This window comes from Anomaloglossus baeobatrachus, chromosome 5, assembly GCF_048569485.1.
Source record: "Anomaloglossus baeobatrachus isolate aAnoBae1 chromosome 5, aAnoBae1.hap1, whole genome shotgun sequence".
NCBI lineage: Eukaryota > Metazoa > Chordata > Amphibia > Anura > Aromobatidae > Anomaloglossus > Anomaloglossus baeobatrachus.
In genome coordinates this window covers 74,151,981-74,173,864 of record NC_134357.1, presented here as the reverse complement: position 1 = coordinate 74,173,864, position 21,884 = coordinate 74,151,981, and the positions used below count along the sequence as shown (strand labels likewise).

The following is a 21,884-nucleotide window of genomic DNA, read 5'->3' as shown; positions in this document are numbered from 1 at the left end:
AAATCTCCACCCAAAGTCAAGATTAAGGCAAGGTTCATATGGACGAGTAAGAACCGCAATGCACGAACTGACCGGGGTTCTCGCGACTTAAATTTACAGCCTCAGGTCAGGAGTATTCCACAATCAGTCCGTGCATTCTGGTCTATATATGCACCATGAAATACGTGCTTCAGAACCCAGCCTAAAGGCCACTTTACACGCTGCGATATCGTGACCGATATCGCTAGTGTACGTACCCGCCCCCATCGGTTGTGTGACACGGGCAAATCGCTGCCCGTGGCGAACAACTTCGCGCGGACCTGTCACACTACTTACCTGCCTAGCGACGTCGCTGTGACCAGCGAACCGCCTCCTTTCTAAGGGGCGGTTCGTTCAGCGTCACAGCGATGTCACAGCAGCGTCACTGAACCGCCGCCCAATAGAAGCGGAGGGGCGGAGATGAGCGGGACGTAACATCCCGCTCACCTCCTCCTTCCTCATTGCGGGCGGACGCAGGTAAGGTGAGGTTCCTCGTTCCTGTGGTGTCACACATAGCGATGTGTGCTGCTGCAGCAACGAGGATCTACATCGCTAGCTGCAGCAGCAGCGATAATCGAGATTAGGGGGTGATGTCACCGATGAGCGATTTTGAACGTTTTTGCGACGATTCAAAATCGCTCATAGGTGTCACACGCAACGACATCGCTAAAGCGACCGGATGTGCGTCACAAATTCTGTGACCCCAACGAGATCGCTTGAGCGATGTCGCAGCGTGTAAAGTGGCCTTTAGGCTAAGTTCACACAGGGCATCTTTACTGCGTTTTTGGTGCACCAAAATGCATGCATTTCCTTCTCCCAGCAAAGTCTATGAGATTTTGACTTTGCCATCCACACTGGGCATGTTTTGTTGGCTGAATCTTGGCTGTGTTTTTCAAGATGCAGCATGTCAAATTCTTTTTGCGTTTTTACCGCGTTTGTGAGCCCTTCCAGTCAATAGATTTGACTTAAAAAACGCATCGGGAAAAACACGGTAAAAACGCGGTAAAAAGCATTGCGTTTTTGCCGCGGCGCGTTTTTTTGGTGCATTTTAAGACGCACTCAAGATGCACTGACAAAAAAGATGCCGCGTGTGAACATAGTTTTAGAAAAAGAGCACCAGCAAAAATACAAATGAATATATTATATTCATATTTGGATCTTATAAGTTTGAACTGTATTTATAAATTGCTGAAGCAGCCAAAGTAAGCGGAGATTAAATACAAGCTTTATATAGGGAAGTCTTTATGAGCAATTTGCTTCCACGTTGTATTTTGTAACCTTTCTCCATGTATTTCAGCATCTTCCCTCATTAATCGGACGCTTTGTGCCCTTTGCTGCTGTAGCTGCCGCCAACTGCATCAACATCCCCCTTATGAGACAACGGTGAGTAACTTTACAGTAGGTCAGCATAATGTATAGTAGTGATCGCTTTATGACAAGTTGTAACAAACCAGGAGGTGGTCACATTTGATTTGGCTTCAAGTCAAAAGAGAGCAGCATTGATATTTGGGGATACAAAGCAGCGGCATTTATAAGGGTACTTTCACACGTGTTTTTTTCCTTCAGTCGCAATCCGCCATTTTGGAAACCAGCGCAATCCGTTAACAGATTCCGCTGCTTCCCATGGACTGGTAGGGACGACGCATTGCGACTGATGGTCCTGCATTGCATCCGCCGGCCGACGCTACGTTGCATCCGCCGGGCGGAAAGAACCCAGCATGTAGTGTTTTTCTGCGCTTCCTAGAGCATCAAAAAAACGCAATGTGCTGGATTCCGTCGGCGTCCATCATTTTTATAATGGAAGCCTATGGTGGCGGAATCCATCGGAATCCGTCATTTGACGGATTCCTGTGACGGATCCGTTTTTACAAAACTGCGCATGCTCAGTTGAGTAAATTGCTGAAAAACAAGCTACAATGGATTCCGTTGTTTTGCAGTATCCGTTGCATCAGTTGTGCATCCGTCACACAACGCAATGTGACGGATGCCGCACAACGCAAGTGTGAAACTAGCCTTAAACAGTTACTTTACAAAACATTAAATAAACATAAATTACTCATAAAAGTTATAAAGCACTTAAAATTCAACCAATGTCCACTCAGCTTTATAGCGCGGTGACCACCCTCAAGCATGCCTGGCCCCCCCATACCACCGCAACCTTCTCAATTAAATTCATCAAACCCATGTTAAAAATGTCAACCCCTATCTCTGAAAGGTGAACACAATTGTCCCTGTAAAGATCTTTAACAAAACTTTTCAAATCAAGATGTCTGTAGGTGACATCTCCTAGCGAAAGTAAAAAGTTCGCCAATCCTCTACTGATAACGTTTGCAATTTTTTTCTACAAACAACAAATGGCGACTATCCCATAAAAGTCAAGGAACAATTTCAGAAAAGAAAAGCACGCACCAAGGAAATATTCTTCTACAAATCAAAAAACCCCTCTTCATATCAGCAAGTAAGGATAATGTAGGAACCTTGTGAATATCGTTACCCCCCAAATGTAAAATCAGAATGTCAGGCCTTTTCCAACAAAGAATTTGATCCTGAATTACATCCCCTAACTGATTCCATTTCAAGCCCCTTAGGGGTACTTTGCACGTTGCGACATCGCTAGCCGATTGTAGCGATGCCGAGCGCGATAGTCCCCACCCCCGTCGCAGATGTGATATCTTGTGATAGCTGCCGTAGCGAACATTATCACTACGGCACCATCACATACACTCACCTGCCCTGCGACGTCGCTCTGGCCGGCGACCCGCCTCCTTCCTAAGGGGGCGGGTCGTGCGGCGTCACACGACGTCACACAGCAGGCGGCCAATAGAAGCGGAGGGGTGGAGATAAGCGGGACGTAAACATCCCACCCACCTCCTTCCTTCCTCATTGCAGGCGGGACGCAGGTAAGGAGATGTTCCTCGCTCCTGCGGCTTCATACACAGCAATGCGTGCTGCCGCAGGAACGAGGAACAACATCGTACCTGTCTCTGCAGCGAAATTATGGAAATGACCGACACTACACAGATCACCGATTTCCGACGCTTTTGCGATCGTTTATCGGTGCTTCTAGGCTTTACACGTTGCGACGTCGTTACCGGCGCCGGATGTGCGTAACTTTCGATTTGACCCCGACGAGATCGCAGTAGCGATGTTGCAACGTGCAAAGTACCCCTTAGTCCAAACCAATTCAACTGAAATACATTACAATCGAGAGTCAGATATATAGCACCCCCCAGTAGGTCTTCCATGGGACCAAAAAATAAAGGAGTGACCGATAATCAACACCACTTTCCTCTTCTGACCTGAAAAATAATGAAATGGACAAAATTGGTCTAATATAAGTACGGTAACAATTTGAACCCCATGGACCAGTTATTGCACCTTCACTCAAACCTAATTTGGCTGCTTCTGTGGATGCGCCAATCCTGAAGGAATGCGTCAACATTTTCAAATGGTCCAAACGCAAAACCAACGAACAATGCTTAAGAAAGTTATTAAATTAATACAAGGTAAGAGGTGATCCATTGGAGTGAACAAAAATGCGAGTCGACAATTTTCAGGTCTCATACTCCAAAAACATTTCATCAGGTACACCGGGCAGGCTATTTAAATTACCATAGCTCCTTTAGATAACTGATCTGTTTTTGCGCGCCTAATATGATCAATTGGGAATACAAACTTATGATGGCCTTTGACACATTCAGAGCAGAAATGAATGTGTCACATGGATTTATGTCTTTTTACATCAATTAAGAGATGTGCTCCTCAGAGCATTTGGGGGCATCACAACCCGGACCAGACCCCAATCAGAGGACAATAATACTTTCACACTGCTTTTCTATGAACTGCTGCAATATTTATGGCCACAACAGTTTGTCCCCTTGCCATGCTGATAGTTCTGCTTCACATAACTTGTTTTATTTACTGCTCTATTATAAGTCCTGTTGTGTATAAATATGTGACTTCAGATTTTGTGTTATACCATGCCTGATGAAGAGACCTGAGTAGTCTCGAAAGCTTGCTATTATTACCATCTTTGCAGTTAGCCATTAAAAGGTATCAACCACTGAGGACTCTCTGTTCTTTTAAACAATTTTTTATCTCTATTGGCTAACACGGTACAAAGATATATTTTAGCTACATGTGAAAAATTAGGCTAAGAATCTTCTGTTTAAAGATGCCAACTGATCTTGGAAATTATGGGGCATAGGCACAATTAAGTGCTGTGTTCCTTCAGCTATGTTGGGCACTAATTAGAGACCTGGGCACAGCAGTGTGAGAATCGTGTGATTAAATAGAGCTGAAGGGTAAGTGACTCGCCTGAGCACCAATGCCCCTTAAGCTGGTGATACACATGATTTAGCCAATGACCCAACAATCGCTCGGCAGACAGCCCTCTCATGAATCCTCGATACATATAAGTGCTATGCTCAGCTGAATGTTCATGTATTTGCAACAGAAAGGAGGAAAAAGCCACTGCCAGACACCTATGGCAATAACTTATCTCCCCCGAAAATCAAAGGATTGGACGTTGCACGTTCACCTTGTTGTGGAAGAGTTGGGAGGCTCCAATCAATATGGCACCAATCAGATCGGCCTTTCGGCACACTCTTTCATCCATTGTGTGTGGAGGCTGATAGTTTCAACGATCAGTAGAGTTTTCAGCATCTGGACCCTCACCAATAAGAACTTCAGACGTGTCACTTTTGACATGTCAGAAATTTTAAAAAAATGGAAGATGACTTGAGTAGGTGATATAGTGTAGAATGATAGTTTCCTGCTAATCTTCCACTATCTAACTATCCTATGATGTTTATGTAAAGCCTTCTTCTTGATCTGTATTCTTCACTATCACCATGCGCAGTGATCACTTATTGCCCCCACCTCTGAGTGGTAATGGGCCCTTTTGTTGCTATTTTTCTACATTTTTACAAATTCTTCTATAATTTTACTCTGCCTCATGTATTATACAGAGAACTGAAGTTTGGAATCCCCATTACAGATGAGAACGGGAACAGACTGGGAGAATCTACCAACGCTGCCCAGCAAGCCATTGCCCAAGTGGTGGTATCTCGGATTGGCATGGCTGCCCCTGCTATGGGTATGTCTTGTAAGATTTCACCTTAAAGAACTGTATTGTGTCCTACAGAGGTTCTAATTTCTTTGTGAAATCACTAAAGTATTTGATGAACTTTCCAGAAGATTTTCTCCCTTTGTTGAGTTCACTTACTGCAAAATTTGGCATTTCATTGGGTAAATTATATTTTACTATGCGGAGTGGAGCTTTTAAACTTTTGCAAGGGTCATGTAATGCTATTCAGAAATTCTTTGAACTTTGACTTTTACAGTTATTTATGGACAAACTGTAAATTATTACAAATAAAATAGAAACGAAATATAAATAGACGAAAAATTAATTTCAATGGCAAAAACTTAGGGCAAAACAGCTACTTTTGTGATACAATGGGACTACCATCAATACTTTCTAATTCTAATACAGGCTAAAATTAGGGAGGAATTTATTATCCCCTGTACATCCCCTCTAGACCAGAATACTGGCATATAGAAAGTCGTAGAATTTGGTGCAAGTGATATTTTATGCAAATTTCCCACCTGTTCACCTCTTGCACGTCTTGGCATTTCTTTCAAAAAGCGTGAAAGCCTTATCCAAAGAGTTGTGATCTATTGGACCAAAATTGCCACAATTTACCGTGTGTTAGAAAACTGGCTCATTGTTGGTGTAGATTTAATTTTTCTATCTAGGGACAGACTAAAATATGCGCCATGTTTAAAAAGAGGCACATATTCTGGGCAGTTTCCAAGTGCGCCACATTCATCATTCTGGTTCATAATGTTTGAAAGATGTGGTGCAGCATCTACTACACTGCCTAGTATAATGGCTCATTTTGTGCCAGACAGCAAAGTTTTGACTAATTTTTGGGTGCTTGGCGTTGCAAGTTAGGTCACAACCTTCCATCAGTTGTCACAGGTGTGTCACGTGTGACAGTCAAATGGTTTCTGGCCATCAAAGGTCACAGATGACTTTCCATTGTTCCTGCTGTCAGTATTCATTGGTATAGGTAGATTTCCTGCTGGATTCATCTCTCTCGCTTTTGGACCCAGCAGGAGATCAACGTCTTACCAGCTATTGATTGTCAGTATTCCCTTGGTGCTTATATACCCCTTCCTTCCAGGCTATGGACTAGTGCTGGTGATATTTTCAGTCCCTTCATGCCGAGGTTGCAAGCAGGTGGTTTGTACTCCTTTGTGGTATCATTGCTGAAAGCTCTACTGAACTCCTACCTGAGTCATCTAATGATAAGTAGTTCATGCTTTTCCCCCTGTGTGTCCCCTTGTGTATTTAGTGGGGTTGATGAAGAGCTCATCCATCCGTTCCCTATTTAGGGCCCAGCACTAGGGATACCTAGGGTCAGGTATCCGGCTCAGCGCATAGGTGCGGAACCTATGTAGGGTGGTGAGGTGCTCGGAGCGGTCTCTGAGGGGGAGCCACAGTCAGTGCTCAATGCTGTCTCACAGGGGACGGCACAGTCAGTGCTCGGTTCTGTCTCTCAGGGGGTGTCATAGTCAGCCCTAGATGCTGTCTCGGGGAGGCACAGTGAGCGCTCGGTGCTGTCTCTGAGGGGGAGGCACACTCAGTGCTCGGTGCGGTCTCTGAGAGGGAGCCACAGTCAACGCTCAATGCTGTCTAACGGGAGGCGGCACAGTCAGGGCTCGGTTCTGTCTCTCAGAAGGAGTCACAGTCAGCGCTCGTTGCTGTCTCTCAGGGGGTGTCATAGTCAGCCCTCGGGGCTGTCTCGGGGTGGCACAGTCATCGTTATGTGCTGTCTCTCAGTAGGCGGCACAGTCAGTGCTCGGTGCTGTCTCTCAGGGGACGGCACAGACAGCGCTCGGTGCTGTCTCTCAGGGGGCGGCACAGTCAGCGCTCGGTGCTGTCTCTCAGGGGGCGGCACAGTCAGCGCTCGGTGCTGTCTCTCAGGCGGCGGCACAGTCAGCGCTCGGTGCTGTCTCTCAGGGGGCGGCACAGTCAGCGCTCGGTGCTGTCTCTCAGAGGGAGGCACAGTCAGCGCTCGGTGCTGTCTCTCGGTGGGCGGCACAGTCAGCGTTCGGTGCTGTCTTTCAGGGGGCGGCACAGTCAGTGCTCGGTGCTGTCTCTCGGTGGGCGGCACAGTCAGCGCTCGGTGCTGTCTCTCAGGGGGGAGTCACAGTTAGCCCTCGGTGCTGTCTCTCAGGGGGGAGTCACAGTCAGCCCTCGGTCCTGTCTCTCAGGGGGTGTCATAGTCAGCCCTCGGTGCTGTCTCGGGGTGGCACAGTCATCGCTCAGTGCTGTCTCTCAGGGGGCGGCACAGTCAGCCCTCGGTGCTGTCTCTCAGGGGGCGGCACAGTCAGCCCTCGGTGCTGTCTCTGGGTGGCACAGCCATCGCTCAGTGCTGTCTCTTAGTAGGCGGCACAATCAGCGCTCCTATTGCAGGAGGATTGTGTCGCCCCCTGAGAGATAGGACCGGATCTGGGTACTTTTTGCTGGTTCAGCAAACCAATTATCATTTTAACAGGTTACCAGTAAGAACCAGCTGGAAATCTGCCGTATCCCTGTGTCATACACTGCTCCAATCTGAACCTTGTATATCAGTTAAAATTGCACGTTCCTATACGTTTCCATATACCCACCGTCTGCTTTTTGACCCTAGTGATACACAGATATACAGTATATCTGACATGATTCCCATTCTTCCGGTGCAAACATTGTTTTCCTGGATGGGAAAACTATACTCAGTGTTTTCTGTTTTAGCTATGAATTGTGGACAAGTCCCCACCGTTGCATCACTGGTGCTCAGCTCAGAAATATTGAATTTTATTTTATTGTAATTTTCTTGTAGGATGACGTGAGTTTTGCTTTGATTTTGAGATAATCAGTATGTATTTTATTTTTTCTTAGCAATTCCCCCGGTAATAATGAACATATTAGAGAAGAGAGCATTCCTTAAGGTACGTTCATAAGTCAAACAAAAAATAACATATATCTTCCTGGAGAGATTTCGGCAAATGGGCAGTGCTCTGTCCTTCAATTGTAGTTACTGAGTTAGGGTACGGTTCCACTTGCGCACATTTTCGGATGCGAGAGCATCAGAAGCGATATGCTAATGAGCCTCTGCTGGGAGCGTCAGCCGAGGGTTATGTGACTGTGATCCGATCTTGCGATCATATCACAGCTGCAGAGAAGAGGGAGGGATCACTTTCTCCCCATCTCCTCCACTGCCTGTCTCTGCATATATCACATGCTCCCATAGACTTGTATGGGGGTGTGTGAGCCGAGACTCGCTGCCAAACACAGCATGCTGCAACTAATTTCTCATACCGATATGGCATGAGAAATCAATCGCAGAAGGACACTGCCCGTAGTTTTGCACTGTTTTATCAGATTGCACTCTTCCGTGGGAAACGCAAGAGGAACCAAGGCCTTACTAAGATAAATTCCTAAGCAGCTGTAATTGTAAATTGAAAATACTGTGAAATGTCGTGATGGAGTCAGGCCTTTGCATTTATTGGGTTGACCCTAAACAACTATTGTTCTTCTTGTATTCCTGTAATAGCGCTACCCCTGGATGAATGCACCACTGCAAGTCGGACTGGTGGGATTTTGGTAAGCGCTATTGTGTTTTCTTCACTTACTGTGTTATTTTATACTTTCTATCATCATTGGAAAATGTGAACCTTCTGTTTTTTTTTTCTTTTAGCCTGGTTTTTGCCACTCCACTGTGCTGTGCACTCTTCCCTCAAAAAAGGTATGTTCTCACCCCAAGAACTAGAGGTTCGACAAGTTTTTTGTTTTAGCCTTCTTTACAGAGTGTATAGATCAGCTAATTCTGGAGAAGTAATACTCAGCGCTCGGCCATTGTGGGAGAATGATCTGTTTTTCTCGGTTTATACAGCAAAGATTATCTGCCTCATCACAAGGAGGATAACAGGAAAGAAAAAACTAACACAAAAAATTGAGGTCATATTGTACAATACTGACAAACTTAAACAATGAACACAGCGCCATCTGCTGTATGCTCAGCAGAGTTCCCTGCCGCTGTCATATACTCCATTATATTCATGTATTCATTAATTATTCTTTGGCAAATTGCCAAAGATCAAACTATCTATCTACAAACAAAAGAATGTATGCACATTTTTAATAATTGGTCTGCATTACTGCTATATCTAATATAAAAAGCCGAGTGTATGTGTATATGTGTGTGTATGTCCGCTAAAGGAATCCGCACCATCACATTTACAATCAAAACATTTTGCACAGACGCCTCATTTGACTCAGGGAACATCATAGACTACATTTTGAGGGGAAAATTTAACCCCGCGCATTACAGTTATTCACCAAAAAACCTGCCTCCATTATAGTCAATGGAGCTGGGAGCTACATGTAATTAATAGGAGCTGTGATTGATAGGAACAAAGGATATTCTTAGTATAAGAAGCTTCTGTGTGAGGTAATATGATTTTGGTAGAGAGACAAAGACAGAGACACAGTCAACCAAACCAATTTAACAAAAAAGGAACCAGAAACAATAGTATAGAAATAATGTTTTTCTTTGTCGCTCCATTGGGAGACCCAGACAATTGGGTGTATAGCTTCTGCCTCCGGAGGCCACACAAAGTATTACACTTTAAAAAGTGTAACCCCTCCCCTCTGCCTATACACCCTCCCGTGCATCACGGGCTCATCAGTTTTTTATGCTTTGTGTTGAAGGAGGCACACATGCACGCAAGCTCCACATTTTAGTCAGCAGCAGCTGCTGATTATATCGGATGGAAGAAAAGAGGGCCCATAACAGGGCCCCCGGCATGCTCCCTTCTCACCCCACTCAGGTCGGCGGTGTTGTTAAGGTTGAGGTACCCATTGCGGGTACACAGGCAGGAGCCACATGCCGTTTTCCTTCCCCATCCCTTAGGGGCTCTGGGGAAGTGGGATCCTAACCGGTCATCCAGCCACTGGGACCGGGCTCCCTCCGCAGCCCCTGGGGGAATCTGCTGGACAGGAGACGGAGTATCGTCAGGGACATGGCCCTGCATCTACAGGTACTCTGTGTCCCCGTTGGGACGGCGCATGAAGCACCTTGGCCTCATACGCAGCTGCGACTGCGGTGTGGATTTTTTGTCTGGGACTACCGCGCCGACCGTGCCTGTTTGTCGGCTGCGGTTTATACTTTAGTCCCCGGCTTTTGCGGCCTAGTGTGTTAAACTCCCGCCCCTGAGCCTGCCAGTCAGGGAGAAAGGCGGGACGGTCGGTATGATGCCGACAGTGAGGGCTGGAGCACACTTCGCTGTCCTCCGCCCCCCTCACTGATCTCTATGGGCCACCAGGTTCCCGCACTTTTGCGGTTCCGCCCACGGCTCTCTCCTCCCCTCGGAACGCCGGCAGCCATTGTTATAATTCTGCCGGTGGAGGATCTCAGAATCTGCAAAGGTTTCCCACTGTTCTGGGAGAGGGGGATCCTAACCGGTCGCCATGCACTGGGACCGGGCTCCATCCGCAGCCCCTGGGGAATTCTGACGGACAGGAGACTGGACATCATCAGGGACAGAGCCCTGCATCATAAGGTACTCTGTGTCCCCTGAGGGACGGTGCATGCAGCATCTGTGTTACAAATGCCGCAGCGGTTGCTGAGTGGTTGTGAGACTGGGACTACCGCGCCGTCCGCGCCATGTTTGCCGGCCGCGTTTTTAAATTTAGTCCCCGGCTCTTGCGGCCTAGTACCATATACTCCCGTTCTCAGGCCTGCCAGTCAGGGGAAACGACGGGACGGCCGACTGGACGTCGGCAGGGAGGGCTGGAGCATACGTTGGTATCCTCCTTCCCCCTCACTGAGCACTGTGGGGCACCAGTTTTTCAGGTGCTGACCCCCCTTGGTGCCGCAGTGTATATATATATGTTTATTTATATGGTATATGATCTCACTGTTCGGCAGCATTATTTGCTTTTGGCTGTATACCCTCACTGATTACTCTGCGGACGACATGCTGTTGTCTGCTCTTAAAGAGTAAGGGTGCCAAGGTACTGGCTTATTTTACAACCTGTACCTCTTGTGCGGCTATATTACAGGCAGGCTCCACATTCCCTCATTGTGTACAATGCTTGGCCCCGAGGGCACTCACTCAGCCGGAGCCTCCGGCACTGGTGGGACCCTCGGCCAGGTGGTACCGCCGGTTTCCACTGCACAGATGACAGGGACAGAGTTTGCATGTTGGAATCAGCAAATCTCTGGGTAGCTTTCACATTCCAGGACTCAGTCTATGGACAGAGGGTCTGCTAAGATACTGGAAGCCTTGCAGTCCAGACCGGTAACACAGGGCCAGGGAGCTGTGAGTTCATCGCTCCCGGGTCCCTCTGGGTCGGTACAACAAAGGGCTCCTGGGGTAACACCCAGATCCCACGGTGAGAACTCCGTCACGGACTGCGGCCTCTGATAGGCTAAGCGGGCCCGCTGGGAATCTTCCCCGACTTCATCAGGAGTGCGTGTTTCGATCACTCTATCTCCAGAGGGGCCGTCCTGAAGCACAGAACTTTACGGACAAGCGCTTACTAAGCGCCTTATTGACACGCGTTACCCTTTCCCCCCTGACGTTGTTAAGGGTTGGGCTCAGTGTCACAGGGTGGATTCTCCAGTCTCTAGGCTGGCGGCTAGATCCGTAGTATTAGTGGCAGATGCCATCTCTCACGAATGCCACTGACAGGCAAATAAAGCTTATGATGAAATCCATCTATGAAGCCATAGTCGCATCTTTTGCTCCAGCCTTCGCAGCCGTGAGGGCACTCCAAGCTATCTCAACTTCTCTGGCTGAGATTATTGCGGTTGCACATACCTCTGCCCCGCAGGTTGTGTCCTTCACTTCTCAGGCGTAGGTTTTTTCGCTCTACGCTATGAACGCCGTTCCTGGACTCTGCGAGCCGTACAGCGGTAGCATCCACCAATTCGGTGGCAGTCTGCAGGGCCATGTGGCTACGTGAATGGAAGGCAGGCTCTGCTTCCAAGAAGTTCTTAACCGGTTTGCCATTTTCTGGCGACCGTTTGTTTGGCGAGCAATTGGATGAAGTTACTAGACAGTCCAAGGGAAAGGTATCGTCTTGGCCCCAGTCCAAAGGTTTCGGTCATTTCGGTCCTCAGCAAAGTTCCGTTCCTCCATGTCCAACAGGTCAGAGGAGGGCTAGAGGAACTCTTCTGCATGGCGGTCTAAGTCACAAGGCGGCTTCCTCATGACTTCGGCCTCACCAAGACCGCGTCCTCGGTCGGTGGCAGGCTCTCTCGCTTTTGCGACGCCTGGTGGCCACATGTCCAAGACCGATGGGTGAGAGACATTCTGTCTCAAGGTTACAGGATAGAGCTCTGCTCTCGTCCTCCGACTAGTTTCTTCAAAACATCTCCGCCCCCCGAGCGAGCCAATGCACTTTTTCAGGCGGGGAATACTCTGAAGCCTCGATGTCACAAGGAGACTTCCTAGCATCAATTGACATCAAGGATGCTTATCTCCATGTGCCGATCGCACCCGAGCTTCAACGCTTTCTGCGTTTCACCATCAGGGACGAACACTTCAGTTCGTGGCACTGCCATTCGGCCTGGCGACAGCCCCACGGATCTTCACCAAGGTCATGGCAGCAGTGGTGGCGGTCCTACAGGGCCACTCGGTGATCACTTACCTAGACGATCTTCTAGTCAAGACACCCTCCTGGGTGGCATGTCAACTCAACCTGACCATTGCTCTGGAGACCCTCCAGGGGTTCGGGTGGATCATCAAATTTCCAAGGTCAAAACTGACACCGACCCAATCACTGACTTGCCTCGGGATGGAGTTTCATACTCTCTCCGCGATAGTGAAGCTTCCGCTGCATAGTCAGCGTTCACTACAGACAGGGGTGCAATCTTCGGGCCCAGTCACCCCTTGAGGCGCCTCATGCACTTTCTAAGGAAGATGGGGGCAGCAAGGGAGGCAGTTCCCTTGCGCAGTTTCGTCTGCGTCCGATTCTATCGGACACCGCAAATGGGACAGGAGGTCGACGTACCTAGACAAGAACGTCTCTCTTCCCTTGCAGCAAAACCTCTCTTCAGTGGTGTCTTCTTCCACTTCCTGGGCGGAGGAAAAATCCTTCCGGCCCCCAGCTGAGGCTGTGGTCACGACGGACGCGAGTCTGTCAGAGTGGGGAGCGGTCTTCCTCCACCACTCGGCTCAGGGAACCTGGACTCCGACAGAGTCCTCCCTTCAGATCAATGTTCTGGAGTTAAGGGTAGTGGATCTAGCCCTAAAGGTGTTCCAGCGGTGGCTGGAGGGCAGGCAGATCCGAATTCAGTCGGACAACGCCACGACGGTTGCGTACATCAACCACCAGGGCGGCACACGCGCAGTCGTCAAGCCTTCCGAGCAGTTCGGCGGATTTGGCGGTGGGCGGAAGCCACAGCCTCCACCATCTCCGCAGTTCACATCCCGGGCGTAGAAAACTGGGAAGCAGATTTTCTCAGTCGCCAGGGCATGGACGCAGGGGAAGGGTCTCTTCACCCGGACGTGTTTCTAGACATCTGTTGCCGCCGGGGAACGCCGGACGTCGATCTAATGGCGTCTCGGCACAACAACAAAGTCCCGGCATTCATGGCTTGGTCCAAGGATCACAGAGCTCTGGCGGCAGACGCGCTAGTTCACGACTGGTCGCAGTTTCGACTGCCTTATGTTTTTCCTCCTCTGGCACTACTGCTCAGAGTGTTACGCAAGATCAGGTCAGACTGTCGCCGCGCCATCCTCGTCGCTCCAGACTGGCCGAGGTGATCGTGGTACCCGGATCTGTGGCACCTCACGGTGGGTCAACCGTGGACACTCCCAGACCGACCAAACTTGCTGCCTCAAGGGCCATATTTCCTTCTGAATTCTGCGGCTCTAAACCTGACTGTGTGGCCATTGAGTCCTGGCTCCTAGCGTCATCAGGGATATCTCCAGATGTCATTGCCACCATGAGACAGGCCAGGAAACCAACGTCCGCCAAGATCTATCACAGGACTTGGAGGATCTTCTTATCCTGGTGCTCTGATCAGGGTTTTACTCCCTGGCCGTTTGCCTTGCCCACTTTTCTTTCTTTCCTTCAATCCGGAATGGACAAGGGCTTGTCTCTCGGCTCTCTCAAGGGACAAGTATCGGCGCTTTCCGGTCCCACCTTACAAGCGTCCGTTAACACCCTCGGATCTTAACAGGGTGCTGACGACTCTTCAGAAGCCACTTTTCGAGCCGATGCGGGATCTCTCTATCTCGCCTTTCGCAAAGGGTGGCCTTCCTAGTGGCAGTCACATCACTCAGAAGAGTGTCTCAGCTTGCAGCGCTGTCATGCAAAGCCCCCTTCCTGGTGTTTCACCAGGATAGGGTGGTTCTACGTCCGGTCCGGACTTTCTCCCTGAGGTATCCCCGTTTCATCTCAATCAGGATATCGTCTCCCCCTCTTTGGGTCCGCATCCAGTTCACCAATGTGAAAAGGATTTGCATTTATTAGATCTGGGGAGAGCACTCCGGCTCTACATTTCTCGCACGGCGCCCCTGCACCGGTCTGATGCGCTCTTGTCCCTATCGCGGGCCAGAGTAAGGGATTTCAGGTTTTCAAGTCAACCTTGGCTCGGTGGATCAAGGAACCGATTCTTGAAGCCTACCGTTCTTTTAGGCTTCCGATTCCTGCAGGGCTGAAGGCCCATTCTACCAGAGCCGTCGGTGTCCTGGGCATTGCGACACCAGGCTACGGCTCGGCAGGTGTGTCAGGCGGCTACCTGGTCGAGTCTGCACACTTTCACGAAACACTATCAGGTGCATGCCGATGATTCGGCAGACGCCAGCCTAGGTAGGCGACTCCTTCAGGCGGCAGTTGCCCACCTGTACGAGAAGGCCGTTTTTCGGCTCTTTTTATCGAGGTATTCTTTTACCCACCCAGGGATTGCTTTTGGACATCCCAATTGTCTGGGTCTCCCAATGGAGCGACAAAAAAGAAGGGAATTTTGTTTACTTACCGTAAATTCCTTTTCTTCTAGCTCCTATTGGGAGACCCAGCACCCGCCCCTATTCCCTTCGGGCTGTTGTTATTTTGTGTACACATGTTGTTCATGTTGAATTGTTCTTTTGGTTCATGGTTTCAGTTCTCCGAACATCCTTCGGATTGAATTTACCTTAGACCAATTTATAAGTTTCCTCCTTCCTGCTTTGGCACCAAAACTGATGAGCCCGTGATGCACGGGAGGGTGTATAGCAGAGGGGAGGGGTTACACTTTTTAAAGTGTAATACTTTGTGTGGCCTCTGGAGGCAGAAGCTATACACCCAATTGTCTGGGTCTCCCAATAGGAGCTAGAAGAAAAGGAATTTACGGTAAGTAAACAAAATTCCCTTCATTAAAGTCAATCAAAGCAAAAAGGTAGATACACATTCAGACAGAGACACAGTCAGGCAGAGACACAGTCAGGCAGAGACACTGTCAGGGAGACACAGTCGGGCAGAGACACAATCAGGCACACAGTCAGGCAGAGACACAGTCAGACAGATACACAGTCAGACAGAGACACAGTCAGACAGAGACACAGTCAGACAGATACACAGTCAGACAGAGACACAGTCAGACAGATACACAGTCAGACACACAGTCAGACAGAGACACAGTCAGACACACAGTCAGACAGAGACACAGTCAGACACACAGTCAGACAGAGACACAGCCAGACACACAGTCAGACAGAGACACAGTCAGACACACAGTCAGACAGAGACACAGTCAGACACACAGTCAGACAGAGACACAGTCAGACACACAGTCAGACAGAGACACAGTCAGACACAGACATAGTCAGACAGAGACACAGTCAGACAGAGACAGAGTCAGACATAGACACAGTCAGGCAGAGACAGACAGAGACAGGCAAAGACAGGCAAAGACAGACAAAGAGACAGCGAAAGAGATACACACAGAGACACACAGAGACAAAGACACACAAAGACAGAGAGAGGCTTACAGAGACAGAGAGGGAGAGTGAGAGAGACAGTTACTATCCCAGGCAATGCCAGGTAGTAGAATATACTTAGAAAAAATTATGATATTTAGCGAAACTACTTGGCCAATTCTTGATAGCCCACTAGGCACGACAAGGCAACCTTTCTCTGAAAGGACCCTAAACCTAATACTTATCAGACATGCCTCTCTCGGACTAAAAGCTTACAAATCTAACGGGCTGATGGGAGGTGCTCAGTCAAACATGTAGGCAGTCACCACCTCCTAATAGTATATTACAAAAAAAGCAAAAAAAAAAAAAAGGCCTCCACTTCTGAACAGAATAAAGCAAGTGTGAACAGGTGCAAGCTGCCATGACTGAATAATATGCAAACGAAAAGATACTGCGCCACTATAGTTTAAGCACCTATAAAGAACATGCTTTGACACGGCTGGTGGGCTCTCATGAATCAGCCAATTTATGGGTGAAGTACCTTCATTTTTATAAGCATATTCTATATAGCAGTAATGCAATCCTAATTTTCTATATTCAATGATTGCATACACTTTATAACTTGTGCTGCTGTATTCTTTTATTTGTATATTATGTTGTTATAGCATCTTGCACCTGTTTACACTTGCTTGCATCACCTGTTCGTAGATACTGGTCAGTTTGTGGCATCTGTCTGTTTATCTATCTGACAAAAAGGCAGTTTGAGACTTTACTAAATGCATATGTAGCCCCCAGGGATATGGGGTACTCGGTTCCGGGCAGAGTCTCTATTGGGAATGTCACGGTGGTGGCCGGTCCCGGTTCTGTGCCGTGGGCCCTTTTCGTAATGGGGATATTTACAGGGGATTTGTGAATAAGGTTATTCGTGATGCCACTTGCGGTGTTGCGACTAAGTGTAGGGAGCTGCTGCTGCAGAATGTCTCTACTGGGGCTGATGGTATTACAGCTAGTATGGTAGTCCCTCCGCAAGTAGGGTATTGCCCCAGAGTGTGTCTGGTGCGGTAGAAGGAGTCCAGACAGGTATTCAGTGCAACTGGTTTACTCACTTTCTCAAGATGTAACTGGTTGCCTGGGGCCGGCTGGTTTCGCCTCCAGGTCCACTTCATCCCAGTGCCAGTCTGGTTCTCTGGCACCTTCTTCCCCTGCACCTGTCTCTGCTAAGTGGGTCTCCGTGGTATGGAACACTGAGGGTGTCTGGTTTGTGGTTTATCAACCTCTGTCCGCCTGACGGTAGCTTGAACCTTGTGGGGCTGGAGTCTCTGGTCCTGTCCCCAATTCTCCCTTTGCTACTGAGTCTTTGGATTCTTTAGGGTCAGCAAGGTCCTTGATGGTCCCCTTTTCTATGCAGGTGTTAACAGGTTGGCTTGAAGCTCTTCCCTGTCCTATGGTCCTGTACCCCGTCAGTGCGTAGTTCTGGGAGTATTCCACCGTACTCCACTGGCAACCACTTCTCCTGGGTACCAGGTCACCGTTAACCCGAGGCAGGACGTTGCTCAGTCACACACCTCTCACTTTCCCTTCTGTGTACTGTCTTCCTGTGTCCCGACTACTCTCCACAGTCTGCCCTTCCCACCTGGTCAACTAGTGGACTGGAGTGGCTTCACCTCTAGGTGGCCATCCATGATTTCACCCTAGCTAAGTACCATTGTATGGGGGATTGTTGGGGAAAACTGGGATTACCTGGGTTTTTGTTGGTACCGGCACTTGGGTTCTGGGTACCTAAGGGGATAGACCCTGCATCCTGGTGGGGATGCAGAACCTTGTAACACCCTGATGGCCTCAGGGGCGCTACACATATCTCTGTTATTACAGAGGGAGGAAAGACAGACAGCAGACTGGGGCGGGAATAACTAGCAAAACCCGACCCACCTATTAGATATTCTGTAGCACCTATCAATCAAATAACAGTGCATTTCACAAACTTTACTTACACGTATTTCAGAAACTATACATCCGATCTCACAACTAAAGGTATGTATAGAATCAGCATTATAGCTCCAGTATAGCACTGGCTTTAGATTTTATATGAAAATTTTGGTTGGTCCTCTTTAAAGAGTTAAGGGGGCTTTACACGCTGCAATATCGCTGAGGAGATATCGTCGGGGTCACGGTGGTTGTGACGCACATCCGGCCTCATTAGCGAGATCGCAGCGTGTGACTCCTCTGAGTGACCGTAAACGATCGCTAAAGAGGGAAAAATCGGTGGTCATGGAGAGGTCGTCCTAAAACAAAAAATCATTTCCTGCTCAGTAGCGATGTGGTTCGTCGCTTCTGCGGCACCACACATCGCTGTGTGTGACACCGAGGAGCGACAACCATCACCTTACCTCCGTCCACCGGAAAAGGAGGAAGGAGGTGGGTGGCATGTTCTGGCCGCTCATCTCCTCCCCTCCTTTTCTATTGGGCGGCGGTTCAGTGACGCTGCTGTGACGTCGCGTTGACGCTGAACGAACTGCGCCCTTAGAAAGGAGGCGGTTCGCCGGTCACAGCGACGTCGCAGGGCAGGTATGTGCGTGTGACGCTGCCGTAGCAATAATGTTCGCTATGGCAGCGATCACCACATAGCTGTATGACGGGGCGGGAGCTATCGCGCTCGGCATCGCTAGCAATTGCTAGCGATGTCGCAGCGTGTAAAGCCCGCTTTAATCTGCTCTCCGCCAACTAGACGGGGTGAAGGTACAAAAACAGCCAAGACTAGCTGATCTATGTGGTTTCTGTATCTCCCATCCATTTCTATGAAGCAGGGTAGGTCAGAGTTCAAAGGCTTTAAATTTATCTAGAGATCAATGAGCATTTTGACTTTGGTATTTTACCACCCAGACTTAGGGGTACTTTGCATGTTTCGACATCGCTACTGCGATATCGTCGGGGTCAAGTCGAAAGTGACGCACATCCGGTGCCGGTAACGACGTCGCAACGTGTAAAGCCTAGATGCGCCGATAAACGATCGCAAAAGCGTTGTAAATCGGTGAGCTGTGTAGTGTCAGACATTTCCATAATGTTGCACCAATAGGAGATACGATGTTGTTCCTCGTTCCTGCGGCAGCACACATCGCTGTGTGTGAAGCCGCAGGAGTGAGGAACATCTCCTTACCTGCCTCCACCGGCAATGCGGAAGGAAGGAGGTGGGCGGGATGTTTACATCCCGCTCATCTCCGCCCCTCCGCTTCTATTGGCCGCCTGCTGTGTGACGTCGTGTGACGCCGCACGACCCGCCCCCTTAGGAAGGAGGCGGGTCGCCGGCCAGAGCGACGTCGCAGGGCAGGTAAGTGCGTGTGAAGCTGCCGTAGTGATAATATTCGCTACGGATTTGTGATATTAGGATTGTTTGTGTTTGTGCTATTGTGAATTTCCATATAGTCAGAATTCAACACTTCAATCTTTAGCGATCCGCATTGCCCAGGATCACGTCTACCCCCAGTCCTCTGATCCCGATCTCTGATGTCACATCATTTATTGTATCCATTTATCATTCTGATTTTATTTCTTGGTTCCTTATTATCTTCTCTGTAATGCCTTAAAACAAATTATCATTTGACGACAATGATCCCAGAAAACATTTACTTCTCTGTCATTAACCCTTTTAGCTCTATGAAAATATCCAGTCTGGAGCCGGAGGTCCGTGATCGCATCCTTGCAAAAAGCCCCAAGACAGAGGTTGTATATTTTAACAAAGGACTGTAGACCTGGGCCTTGCGGTTTCTCCACACTGAGCAGACAATACGAACAATTCTACAAGCTGCTACTACACATTGTATTCCTCCATGAGGGTAAATCCCCGGTCTTCTCAGGTATAACCAGACACGGTGCAATGTTTTGTGAGGTTTGTGATTCGCTATTTTCCTGGTGAGTTAAATACATTCCGTTTTTTAGTGACATCACCCAGGACATGGTTAGATAGATAGGTTATACTGGGCTTTATGAGTGGAAAAATAAAACTATATGGGGGAATTCATTAAGATCAGAATTGTATCTATCAGTCTTATTAAGAAGGACGTAGTAGTAAAGGGTACTTTACACGCTGCGCTTTCGGTACCGATATCGCGAGTGAGCGTACCCGCCCCCGTCGATTGTGCGACATGGGCAAATTGCTGCCCGTGGCGCACAACATCGCTAACACCCGTCACACGGACTTACCTTCCCTACGACGTCGTTCTGGCCGGCAAACCGCCTCCTTTCTAAGGGGGCGGTTCGTGCGGTGTCACACGGCAGGCGGCCAATAGAAGCGGAGGGGCGGAGATGAGCGGGACGTAACATCCTGCCCACCTCCTTCCTAACGCATTGCTGGTGGACACAGGTAAGGAGATGTTACTCACTCCTGCGGTGTCACACATAGCAATGTGTGCTGCCGCAGGAACGACGAACACCATCGTACCTGTAGCACCAACGATATTAAGGAAATGAGCGACGTGTCCACGAGCAACGATTTTTCACGTTTTTGCGCTCGTTGATCGTCGCTCCTTGGTGTCACACGCTGCGATGTCGCTAACGGCGCCGGATGTGCGTCACTAACGACGTGACCCCGACGATATATCGTTAGCAATGTCGCAGTGTGTAAAGTACCCTTAAGTTACACCCAATGTATCACCAGACGTAGAACTCAATAAATTAGGCGCATCTCTGGTTCTATATGCACCATAACTGGTGTACATGTGCACTTAGATACACCCAGATCTCTGCAGCAAATTATAGCCTATTTTCCTCGCTTCTAGTAATCTTCAAGGGAACCTGTCAGGTGTAATATGTAGGTAGGACCACGAGCAGTTCTGGGTGTATATTGCTAATCCCTGCCTAACCGTCCCTGTATCTAGTAGTATAGATAAAGAGATCTTTAGAAAAAGTATTTCTAAAGATCCTTTATGATATGTTAATGAGTGCAGGGACTAGTCACAAGGACGTTACTTCCCTGACTAGTCCACCCTCTTAGCATGTTAGCACACCCACAGGGGCATGCTAAAATGCTATTCATTGCCCAGCATCATCAGCGGTGATGTGCGTACCTGCTTCCATTGTCACCACATCAGACGCTGGGCAGTGCGCATGATCAGAAGTCCCCGCACTTCCGGTCATGCGCACTAGACCTCCCTGTAAGCCAGGGCGCGTACACCCAACTTCATAGTGCACATGACCGGAAGTGTCGGGACATCTGATCATGCGTTCTGCCCAGTGACTCATGCAGTGACAACAGACACAGGTACACATGTTACCGCCAATGACGCTAGGCATTGAATAGCATGTTAGCATGCCCCTGTGGGAGTGCTAACATGCTAAGAGGGCGGCTTAGTTGCTGGGATATAATGCCCTTGCGACTAGTCCCTGCACTCATTAGCATATCATAAAGGATCTTTAGAAATACTTTTTCTAAAGATCCCTTTATCTATCCTAGTGTATACAGGGACGGTTAGGCAGAGATTAGCAATATGGACCCAGAACTGCTCATGGTTCTGGGTACACATTGCACCTGACAGGCTCCCTTTAAGAAAAGTACTGAAAGCAGAGGAAAAAAAAGAAAAAAATAATATAAATTATTGTGCAAATATGACATGCATCATAATTTGCACCTTTTCATGAGGATAAGGATCAATTTGCTCAATAGCGTTAATTAAAGACATAAGGTTTTATTCCTTTTTAGAAAGTTCCAAAATCTCCAGATGACCCCTGCAGTTTATTACAAAAATTTAATTTCTCAATATAAGGGGATGATAAATGTGCTGTGTATATTATTTAGCATCTTTAAAACGATCATGTACTGTTTACTATATATATTATGTTACATGACAGTCTCTATTGGGTCAGCCAATATAAAAATGGCCAATTCGGACATTTCCAATGGTGAAGTAGAA

The 21,884-nt window shown here is 48.3% G+C and overlaps 1 protein-coding gene across 2 annotated transcripts in view; it reads left to right on the top strand.

The window, feature by feature from the left end:
• Positions 1 to 20,808, top strand: part of SFXN3 (sideroflexin 3) — a 50,169-nt gene extending 29,361 nt beyond the window's left edge. For both annotated transcript variants that reach the window (XM_075352310.1, XM_075352311.1), the window contains exons 6-11: positions 1,316 to 1,401; positions 4,989 to 5,116; positions 7,970 to 8,019; positions 8,625 to 8,674; positions 8,769 to 8,816; positions 19,629 to 20,808. In XM_075352310.1, the coding sequence (XP_075208425.1) occupies positions 1,316 to 1,401; positions 4,989 to 5,116; positions 7,970 to 8,019; positions 8,625 to 8,674; positions 8,769 to 8,816; positions 19,629 to 19,725 (459 nt within the window). In that variant the 3' untranslated portion in view covers positions 19,726 to 20,808. The remainder of the gene's footprint in view (positions 1 to 1,315; positions 1,402 to 4,988; positions 5,117 to 7,969; positions 8,020 to 8,624; positions 8,675 to 8,768; positions 8,817 to 19,628) is intronic.
• Positions 20,809 to 21,884: the final 1,076 nt, after the last annotated feature.